This window comes from Theropithecus gelada, chromosome 7b (genome assembly GCF_003255815.1).
Source record: "Theropithecus gelada isolate Dixy chromosome 7b, Tgel_1.0, whole genome shotgun sequence".
In the NCBI taxonomy this organism is placed as follows: domain Eukaryota; kingdom Metazoa; phylum Chordata; class Mammalia; order Primates; family Cercopithecidae; genus Theropithecus; species Theropithecus gelada.
The window spans coordinates 105,254,874-105,266,104 of NC_037675.1; the positions used below are offsets into that span (position 1 = coordinate 105,254,874).

An 11,231-nucleotide genomic window follows, 5' to 3' on the forward strand; every position below is an offset into this window, starting at 1 on the left:
CTTTCTGTCTGACAGGCCTAGCCGCCCGTGACTCTCACACTGTCTCCTGCATGACGGGTGGCGCCTCCCGCAGCTTCCCTTCTCTCTCCAGTGCTGCCCGCTGTGTCTAGCAGCCCCCTAGGATCTTGTCAGAGCTGCACCTCTCTGTGAACTGGCCATTCCTTTCGGTGCTGCTGTCCTTTTTGGGGGGTTCCTGATTTCTGTATACATGTAGCTTTGCCAGATATGTACTTAGTAATATAAATTGTATTAATAAAATTCATTTACTGTGTAATACACGAGTTTAAAAATTAAGAGCGATTAGCTGTTCACTCTGATAACAGGTAGTTAAGTGTCACACAAGGTGTTGTTGCAATGGCATGACGGTGACCTGTTGACGTAACTAAGCCTTAGAGCAAGGCATGTGCCGCACGTGCCCCATGGTACTTAGAGCCCTGGGGTTCCTGCTCGGACTCCGGGTCTCCCTAGGATACGCCCCAGTAGCATTTGCTGTGTAGTCTGTGTGTGGAATTCGGGCATTCTGCTTTTCTCTACTAATCTTGAAGTGCTCAGTGATTTGTGTATTTGTGTCTTTCTAACTTCTAATAAACTCACTCCGACTGACCTGTGTCTTGGTGTCTGTCTGCTTGGTAGAACTTCTCTCACTCTTTATCCATGAAACGCCACATGGCAGAGCTGCTGGGGTCATGGGGTGACAGTTCCTCTCACCAAGGAATTCCTTCCAAGAAGAAGTGCTGCTGTCTGCACATTTTCTTCACTGTGCTTTTTATTTTCATGTTCAGATTCTGCCAAGTATTTCACTTATTAATACCTGAATCAATTAAGATGAGAGCTGGGCACTCTCCTCCCTACAAGGTTGTCTGAGGATTTTTAGTTATTTGTATAGAATGAGCATTTTATTTAATTTTCCAGCCACCTTTATAGTTAACATTTAAGGAAACTGTTCTGTAACATTTACTGAAGGAAACAGCACCTCCAACTATTGCATTTAGATGAAACTGTTAAAAGGAAGAGCCTCTGTCAGATCCAAATGGTTTGGGTCCTCTACTGTGTTACTTGGACCAGATGCTTACATATCTGTTAAATGTGGAAGTCGATTTTGATAATATTCCTAGAAGCTGCTTTAATTTTCTTGAGACTGTGTGTCGGCTTTTGTCTCAGAATAGCAGTAGGATTCATATTGCTTTTGGGATGCGATCACTTTTGTTTGAATGAGCTTCCTTATGTCTAAAGGTTTTCATGATCATTGGATTATCTTTAATGAAATTAAAAGTGGATAATGTTTAGTTAAAAGTATGTTTACGTACATGGTAATTGGTGGTTTCTGCAAGACTCTGTCAGCAGTGAGCTGCTGGCGAGCAGGGTGACCGTGGTGGCGCTCTTATTTGCACCCAGTGTGGCTGTTGTGGGCGGGAGGGAGAACCACCTGCAGCTTCACATTTGTTCACGTTTTTTTCAGGATGGCACTGGATCTTTAAAACGCAGTGGTTCCTTTAGCAAACTCCGGGCTTCCATTAGACGCAGCAGTGAGAAGCTGGTTAGGAAGCTGAAGGGAGGAAGTTCACGAGAGAGTGAGCCAAAGAACCCCGGGTAACTATCTCTTCCAGCTCTCCGACTCCCGTGCACGCCGGCCCTGGGCCGCTTCTCTTCCTAGCGCAGCCTTCCTCACCCACAGACGCCAGGAAAGACACTCCAGTTGGTTCCCGTACTCTCACAATGGAAGGGTTTCATAGTTGCCACCTAGGTTTTTCCCAGGACAGGCTGAGAAATAATTGGGTAACTTCCTGTTAGTGGCTGAAGTGCTAATACCTTTAAAAGAAATTTATGGAATTTTAAAATTCTGTCACATGTTCTAAGAAAGCCTTAGCAATGAAATGTGGGAATTTATATTAAAACATTGAGCATTTTGAACTTGTTTACTTTAGATACGCATTGTTTTTTAAATTAGCATTAGTTTAAATTCTTTAAAATTTTTAATCTTTTAGATAAATCGGATATTAGCTACAACTATATTAAATCTCATACAGTATTATACTAGGGAGAAAATGGTTTCAAATAGCATCAGAACTCTCAAGACTTTATTATAAGGAGATTTTCAAAACCTTAGGCTTTTCATATGTTTAAAAAAAGGTTTGAGTCATGAGTCTTAGAGTCTTTAGAAAAATAACATTTAAGTTGTCAAAGGAATTTGGTTCTTAAGATATCCTTTGTTTTTAACATGGTGCATAGAGTTGACAGATCACCCCTGCTGCACTGTCCAGCGTCACTCTGGGCAGCTGCTCCTGGCTTGGGCATATTTCTCATGAGGCAGGCTTTTGCCAGCCATTCTGTGTAACTCTGACTTCCTAAATGGTACCGACTTTTTAGAGATTGATTCCTAGTAAAACTACTTTACAAGTGATCCCACTTTAAGTTCTGTAAGAAGTCTGATCACCTCAGGATGGTGAAACCGAGTTTTTCTGGAGAACATATTGGAAATATTAAAGTTATGTGCCTCATCAGTTGTTTTGTTACTTTGCCTTTTTTTTTTTTTTGAGACGGAGTTTTGTTCTTGTTCCCCAAGCTGGAGTACAATGGCACAATCTTGGCTCACTGCAATCTCCGCCTCCTGGGTTCAAGCAATTCTCCTGCCTCAGCCTCCTGAGTAGCTGGGATTACAGGCACGCGCCACTACACCCGGCTAATTTTTTGTATTTTTAGTAGAAACGGGGTTTCACCATGTTAGCCAGGCTGGTCTCAAACTCCTGACCTCAGGTGATCCTCCCACGTCAGCCTCCCAAATTGCTGGGATTACAGGCGTGAGCCACCACATCTGGCCTATTTTGTCTTTTAAAAGCTATTTTTTAAAAAGTATGTCCACTTTTTCATCCCTCTCAGTATCCCTGATGACCTAAGCCCTTAGACCTGCTGCCACACACGGCCAGGGTGTGGATTGGCCAGAGATGGCCCAGCCCCTTGGTGGTAGGGCTCACCTCTTGTCTGCTTGGTGTCCCTGTGGGAGTCTCTGTTGTGGAGGGAGACTTCTCTTCATGGCTGTGAGAGAGGTGCAGGCCTGAGGCAAGAGGAGTGACGTGACTTTTGTAAGGAGCTTCTCACAAGTGTTTTCCAGCCCATTTCTGGAGAGGGAGTTTTAGGAGCCCCACAGATGTTCATTCTGAAAACTCCCTGGAAGATCCCAGGATTTGAAGACTGGACTTCTGGAAGTTTCTGGGGATTTAGTAGCAAATTGCTTACGATGAAACAAATGAACTCTTATTTGGGGGGAATAGATTCTAAATTGCCTTTGGAATAGTGATCTTATTTTAAAATGTTTACAGATTTCCAGAACCAAAATGATAGGTCACTACCTGCCTCTCGATGAATTTTGAGATGACACGTTTCTTCTTACAGCATTGAGAGGGTCTGAGCAGGCTGCGTGACTGCTTGGTGTCCCTTCCTTGGAATGATCTGATGAGTCACGCAGCGGCTCTCAGGTCCCCTCCAGGAATTACATGATGCCCCAGAGAGAGCATTCTGGACATTATTTAATTCCTGGAGGGGAACACACTCATTGTTTGAGGTTCTTAAGTTTTGAAGCCTTTTAAGTGCAGAGTCCAATTCTGGTGCTGAGTGTTGTAAGTTGGACCACACTCCCACATGATAGCTCTCAGAGTTGTTCTGTTTTTTCATGTTTTCTGTCTTTGCCATGATAAAAGTATAACAGTGTGTGACCAGCCCCCAGGGTTAGAACTGTGGTCAGTGTTCACGGGGCTACAGCTCTGCCAGCCTGAACCATGTGACATAGATGCACGCTTGCACGGACTAACGTTTTCTACATGACTTTGGAAATTGCATCCCGTAAAATGCATACAACTGCATAATCTTTCCAAATAAGAGTGACTGTTTTAATTAACTAGACAGTAGTCTCAGACATCTTTTGGAGGGTTTTTTCAGACAGAGACTGTGAGGCCCCACCCCTGAGTTTCTAATTCCCGAGTCCCTGATCCTCAGAATTTGTGTTTCACACAAGTTCCCACGGTGCTGGGGCTGCTGACCCGGGGCTGCTTTTTGAGAATCGCTGAGCTGGACGTAGCAGGACCAGGGTGTTAGCAGCTTGCTGTTTGGCTGACTCCTAACAGTTATTGTCCTGAAAGGTTTGGAATGCCATGTGTTCAAACAAGGCAGTTTGCAAGAGTGGTAGGAAGAGACGTTGAGGATTTGAGTTCTTTCGTTTCGTAAAAGGGTTTGAGGGAAGGTTGTGTAGCTCTTTTAAAAAGAGTTAATGGCAGCTGGGTGCGGTGGCTCATGCCAGTTATCCCAGCACTTTGGGAGACCAAGGTGGGCGGATCACTTGAGATCAGAAGTTTGAGACTAGCCCGGCCAACATGGCGAAACCCCGTCTCTACTAAAAATATAAAAATTAGCCGGGCCGGGTGGCGCATGCCTGTGGTCCCTGCTACTCAGGAGGCTGAGGCAGGAGAATCGCTTGAACCCAGTGGGGCAGAGGTTGCAGTGAGCCAAGATCACATACCACTGCATTTCAGCCTGGGCGATGGAGTGAAAGTTCGTCTCAAAAAAAAAGTTAATGGCCACTTTATAGCAAGAATAATTATGTCAGATCATAATTTACTTGTGATTTGGTTTGATTTTATACTTGGTTCTTGAGTGGTTCTAGGTAGAGAAAAGCCTGTTTAGGACTCCAGCAATGTCTGTTGCGGGCTTCATTGGGATGTTTTTGTTTTGACCTGGTTGGGACATTTTGGGGGTGAGTTTTGCTTGGGGATAAGGAAATTCAGGTTTTTTGGTGCAGTTGTTCAGCAGGGGCTGGCTGAGTATCTACCATGTGCCAGGCGCTGTGCTCACAGCACTGCTGACACACGGGCGGGTGCCCTGGGCTTTCAGCCCCATCCCAGTGTCCTGTGTGAGGCTGTCCCTGTCACCCTTCAAGGCTGTGCCTCAGCCTCGCAGCCACCATCCTTGGCTTGCCCAGGAACTGCTGTGCTCATGTTCACTGTCCATGTTGCATGCAGTTCACGTTCAGAATTTAAGTAACCCTCAGTATCGGTTGCTTTAGCTTTAAAACTTCAGGTGAGTTTATGTTCAAAGCCATCCATGGTGGTGGTGAACAATGATAGTCATTTTATGACTGGGATACAGATAATTTATAGGCTATTTCATCAAGTATTTTAAATACATCAGATGGGAGGAAAAGTAAATATATGTATAAATTCCTGTATTTCTTTAAATGGAGAGCCATGACTTTAATTTTGTTTTCTAAGTAGAGAAATACTGACTTCAGAGTTTATTTTACTAACAATAAAGTTGATTTCCCTGCTTTTAATATAGAAAGATAAAAAATAGTATATTTATGCATCTTCTTTTAGCAGTGAGTTTTGAGTGTCTCCTCATGATCCCTTAATGGTGATGAGTCTGACATGATCCCTTGAGCGCCCTCCCTGAAAACCATCAGATGAAGGCAGAGCCTCTGCTCCCAGATGGTTCACCTTTTTTTTTTGTCTGAGACAGTCTTGCTCTGTCGCCCAGGCTGGAGTACAGTGGTGTGATCTCGGCTCACTGCAACCTCTGCCTCCTGGGTGCAAGTGAATCTTGTGCCTCAGCCTCCAGAGTAGCTGGGATGACAGTGTGTGCCACCACGCCTGGCTAATTTTTTGCATTTTTAGTAGAGACAGGGTTTCACCATGTTGCCCAGGCTGGTTGTGAACTCTGGGCCTCAAGTGATCCACCCGCCTCAGTCTCCCAAAGTGCTGGGATTACAGGCGTGAGCCACCGCGCCTGGCTTTTCTTTTGTTTGTTTTGGTAGATGGAGTCTCACTTTTGCCCAGGCTGGAGTGCAGTGGCGTGATCTTGGCTCACTGCAACCTCTGCCTCCTGGGTTCAGATGATTTTCCTGCCTCAGCCTCCCAAGTAGCTGGAATTACAGGCACATGCCACCGCGCCCAGCTAATTTTTTGTATTTTTAGTAGAAGTGGGGTTTCACCGTGTTAGCCAGGATGGTCTCGATCTCCTGACCTCATGATCCGCCCGCCTTGGCCTCCTAAAGTGCTGGGATTACAGGTGTGAGCCACCGCGCCCGGCCCCATGAGCCACTTTTTAAAAGTGCAAGTCTAAGGACACTTTGAGTTTGCATATGGTACTTTAAAAGCAGCATTTTGCTGTGAAAGATGCAGAGAAGCTGTGCTCTTTTCTCCTGGGCACTAAATAGAGTGAGACCCAGGACTCCCCTGTTACCTGAGCAAGATGAAGGCAAGGTCCCGAGAAGCCCCCGTGTCACAGAGGCCTTGGAGGGGCTTTGCTTGTGCTTCCTGTTGCTGGTTGACCAATGTGCTGATCGTTTGTCCTTGCATGTCCGTGTCCGGGTTGCAGCATGAAGCGTGCCAGCTCTCTGAATGTCCTTAACGTGGGTGGCAAGGCTGCTGAAGATCGCTTTCAAGTAAGGAGCCTACCCCGAGTTGTGTCCTAGGCTGCCCAGACCACGCTGGCAGGTCTGCAGATCCACACCCGGTCCGTGCTCCGCCCCTGCTCCTGCAGAGGGCTGGGGCCACCACCACGTTTGTTCCTGGACAGCCAGTTGTGACAGTCGTGTTTAATATTCTGCTTCACCACTGGTTATGTGCATTATGGGCATGTTCACATGTGAGCATTCTCAGAATATTAATTAATGATCTCAAATGGTCTTTAAAAATAGTGTAACCTAATTAATTTATTCTGTTAAACTACTGTCAAAGCTTGACCAATTACTAGTTTGTATTAGTTTGTTTGATTTTAGCCTCTCCTAAGTTTATAACTATTAATAATTAATTATCTACTTAAGCTGTTGTTCAGAGTTTAAAAGTATTCAAAACCTTATTAACATGATGACTAACATGTTGTCACTCTGACACTAAAATCTTGAGCACTTGGTGAAGCTGTCTGGATCTCACACAGACACATCAGGTTCACATCTGAAAGTACTGGCTCCCTTCCCCATCACGGAGGCCGTTTTGGTGTGGCTGTCAGTGGGTGGCCGGGTGCCTGTGGCTGCTCTAGAACCTGCCTGTTACCCAGGTGCCTGGAGCCCGCCCGGCAGCTCGAGCTGTTGGGACTTGGCAGTCCCCGCCCGCCCCTGTGCTGGTGCTAAGAGCTCGCGACAGTGGCCAGGCACTGCCCTCCCAGTTGTCCAGATCCACTAATCCTCACAGACAGGTCAGCGGCCCGACCTGTCCCCCATCACTCTTGGGAGGCAGCCACCTCAGGAAAGCTTTTCCCCAGCCCCCTTCTCGGTGGCTGCTGAAGAGGCTTGTAGGGTGCTGGACATACTGCTTGAAGCACCCCTAATGATGAGAGGAAAGAAAGTCTCTTCATTTTACAGGGTTCTGTAGCTGACCCAGTGTTTTGTCCTCTGGTTTCTTGGAGTTTCCACATTGACCCCTGGGCCTCTCGAGTGCCAACCTAGATTTAGCTGTGCAGCTGGTACTGTTAGGCCTGAGGCCGTTTGAAGCTGGCATCATTTGAAGTCCTGGTTAAGTGTAATTTTTCTATTTGTTTTTTCATGCAGGAACGAAATAATTGTCTGGCCGACTCGCGAGCTCTGAGTGCCAGCCACACTGACCTGGCCCACTGAGGGCCGGCAGGGCTAGGTAACCTGCCTTGGGAGTGTGAGACTGCCCTGCCCTGCCACGCCCCTCACCGCCCTGCCCGGAGGCGCCAGCCGCACTCCTTGGCTTCCTTTCTAGATAGTGACGTCCACCAACCTTGGAGGTGCCTTTTCAAAACACCCGGGCGACCTTGCCCCAGCATTCTGTCACCCGGCCTGCAGTCTCAGTGCCAGGAGCTGCCTCGACCGCGACCCGGCCAGGCCGGCGCACGGAGGCCGAGGTGGCTTCAGCACGTGGGGGGTCGGCTCCTGCTGACGGATGCTGTTGCACTTCCTGCCTGCCAGCTTTTTGCCATGACACCAAACTCTCTTCTAAATTATAATGTTGTAATAAGGCTGTAAACTAAGAACCTGGAAACATGAAGTACCCTTTCAGACGGTAGGCGTTTAGTGATCTGCGGCAGTAAAGCCTGAAGCGTGGCGGACCTCCTGGTCAGTGGGAGTGAATCCCCTCCCAGCAGGAGCGTCTTCTGGGTCCGTTTCCGAGGTCCCCAGGGTGGTCCTGGGCCCCATGCCCACCCCTTTTGAGCAGTGTTCTCTCCTGGAGGCCCCGCACACGAAGCCCATAGAGACGTGCATTTCACTTTTTAAAAGCTTAAGCTTTATAGAATGAGGGAGCACAGTGGACTCTGACAGGAACCTTTTCAAATCAGTGCTGAGGCTGTATTTCTTAGCTGTCCACAGAGTAGCCCATAGGTAAAGAGCCTACAAAACAGAGGCCGAGGTAAGCAGTGATTCCAAAGACTGGCGCTCAGAAGCGCCACCTCCATGGCAGCCAGCCAGGCTACGGAACGGAGCGGCGGTCTGAAATGCTGGCCATCCCGTGAAAGGTCAGCTTGCCGCTGTCATGTAACAGGGTAGGTGATGGCACAGCAGAGGCTCACACTTGTCGCCTTCAGTCCCTGGAAGCTCCCCGTGGGGCACGGGGCTGAAGGCTGGGGACAGAGCATCCTGGGGTTTTGATATAAGGCTAGGCTTTAAAATACCTTTAAAAGTTTCATTTCATTTCATCCCGTCTCATGTCGCAGGACTGCTGTGTTTGTGAAAACGTATTTGTTTCCATAAGACAAGCTCCATGTAGTCGTCAGCGAGTGCCTGGCACAGGCGCTGCCCTATGGAGCCAGTGTTGTCCCCAGCGGCTCACCTGTGGCCGTGGCTCCTTTTCTGAGGCTTCTGACTCCATTTTTGCAGATTCTGATGGGTCAGGAGCTTACTTTCTAAATGCTACATAGAGGTGTTAAAGGAAATTTGATAGGTTCTGTAATAGTGGATAGGATTAAAAGAAAAAATGTTACATATATATGGCTGGGTGCGGTGGTTCATGCCTGTAATCCTGTAATCTTAGCACTTGGGGAGGTTGAGGTGGGAGGATCACTTGAGCCCAGGAGGTCAAGAACAGCTTGGGCAACACAGCGAGTCCCTGTGTCTACCAAAAAAAAACCCCCATAAATATATAAAATTTGATGGGTTGTGAGAAGCCACCCCCTCAAAAAAGGGGGGTGTAGAGCAGCTTCCTTTGACAGGTGCCGTGGCTGCCCCCGTAGTGGGCTATGTCTGTGCACAGGCGACGGGCAAGAGGGCTCTGGAGCTTCCCTTGTGGTGGGGGGTGCCTTCTCCCTGTGAGGATGCTGAGCAGAGTTTGGAACCCAGACAGTTTCCCTTAGTGACAGTTCTCTGGAAAGGAGAAAGGGCATTTAGAAGAAATAAACACAAGGCTGAATATGGAGTTGAATTTTAACCTCTTCAGACTGATGGGTGCAGACGAGGTTGTGTGGGGCCTCTGTGGAGCCTGCTGTGGCGTCCAGCCATGGGACCTTAGGGCCGACGTGGCCTCTGCAGCACTGTGGCTGTGGGAGCACTGTGTGTTGGGATAAGAGAAGCCAGAAGGCCTCCTTGAAGCCAGCTCGTAAAGGAAGGTTCATGTTTCAGAGAGGGAAGGGGCAAGGGAATCTGAGTATCTGAGTCCCTGATGTTTGAACCCCCCCCCACCCAATAGAAGTGCAGTGATTTAAGCCATTTCCCATCTGGCGGTCTGAATTTTTCCCTTCAGAGCAGAGAAATGGTAGGCCCAGCCATCCCTCCTCCTGTGTTCTCTTTCTGGTGAGGGTACCCCCACGTGAGAGTCAGCACCTGTTTCTTCAGAGTTGCTGTCAAAATACTCACTATGGGAGCGTCTGGATCTGCGGGCGGACAGCCTGTCTCTGGGTAGTTGGTGCAGCTGTGGCAGAAACCAGGCCCTGGGGAGTCCTGTGACATGACTGCTTCCCTGAAGCAGCAGCAGTGTGCGGCTCAGGGGTCCTCGGAGGCTGGTGGTGCCCGCGGGTGGCACAGGGGCCCTCTCATGGGCAGCACTTGGTCTTGTGTTTACAGTGATGGAGGAATTCACATCGTTATTTTCTGGATTAAGCTGCTAGAAATATCATGTAATTAGAAATTCAGTGTTTATAGTAAGATGTATTAAACATTGCTAAAAATGTACGGCTACAATCTATAACAGGTTTTCCATTGTCATAACTGTATGGAATTTTCTTAGAGGGTGTCATTAGCTTCTGTTTGCACTGACTTGTGAGCTGTGTGTACACTGTTGTCAGATTTCTGAATACTGTAGAGCACTCACCAGCTCTGACCATGTCTTGCTAGGGCCGGCCGGCTGCATGTGCAGCAGGGCCAGCTGTCTTAGGGCTGATATGTAGACGTGTATTCTGTTTACAATTAGTTCCCCAACGTTGTGGGGAAGAACTTAAGTGGTTTTAAAGTGTTTTATGATATGGTGAGGCAGTGAGGGTCAGGGCACGTGGTCCTTGAGGAAGGGTCTTCGGGACAAGAGGGACTGTGCTCCCCAGGGTGTGGTGCCTCCCTAAGGGGATGGTCAGTGGTCCTGGGTCAGTGCTGGCCAAGCCAGCCCTTCTGCAGACTGCTGTGGTGGGAGTTCCCTGGGACAGGAAGCCCCTCGGCCCCTTCCCTCCAGGGCAGGAACTGAGCCAGCATGGGCGGGGCCGGCCGAGCTTCCAGGCGTGTTTTCTGTTAAATGTACCTCTGTCTTTAAGCTGTCTCATTTTCTAATCGCCGGCACGTCTTGCCTAGAAAAGCATTTGGAATTGCTTATGTTCAATTACAGAAATAAAATGTTTTATTTGCTGTTGTAGAATCCCTGCACTTTTGCAGAAAGGCTGTTTTGTAAAAATCCAACCCCAAAATAATTTTTTCCTATGTTCATGCCAGTGGTTCTTAACTTTAGGGTCAGAGAACCTTGATAATGTGAAGGTTTTCAACAGATTGTCCCACCCTAGAAAATGGCAAACAGAAAAGTTCTGCACAGTATGGCCCCACCCCTTACCTTCCCCCCAACCAGTGCCAGCCCCCCCCCCCCCCACTGTAGGAGCACCCACAGGCTCACCCTGGGCACATGGGGTGGGGGTGACAATTTCTGCCTCTGGGTTGTGGGCGGAGTCAAGCCACTTAGCAGTTCTGGGCCTCAATTCCCCTACCTGCAAGTGGAGATGTAGTAACAGTACCTATCCCCAGGAGTTGTGAGGAGGACGTACCTCAATGTGCATAAATTACTTAGAGCAGTGCCTGGCAGACAGCAAGAAGCAGG

The 11,231-nt window shown here is 48.1% G+C and overlaps 1 protein-coding gene across 14 annotated transcripts in view; it reads left to right on the forward strand.

Moving 5' to 3' along the window:
* The window catches only part of KLC1 (kinesin light chain 1), a 71,173-nt gene that overhangs the window by 56,064 nt on the left and 3,878 nt on the right, over positions 1-11,231 (forward strand). For 5 of the 14 annotated variants that reach the window (XM_025391437.1, XM_025391440.1, XM_025391439.1 and 2 more), the window contains one exon: positions 16-1,292. The exons of 2 other annotated variants lie outside the window; for them this stretch is intronic. Coding sequence is in view for 9 of the 12 variants with exons in the window: in XM_025391440.1 (XP_025247225.1) it covers positions 16-21 (6 nt within the window). In the remaining 3 variants the exon portion in view is untranslated. Of the gene's footprint in view, positions 1-15; positions 1,293-1,459; positions 1,591-6,363; positions 6,431-7,534; positions 8,937-11,231 lie in introns of those variants that run through there. 7 more of the 14 variants (XM_025391428.1, XM_025391430.1, XM_025391427.1 and 4 more) reach the window with 4 other exon arrangements.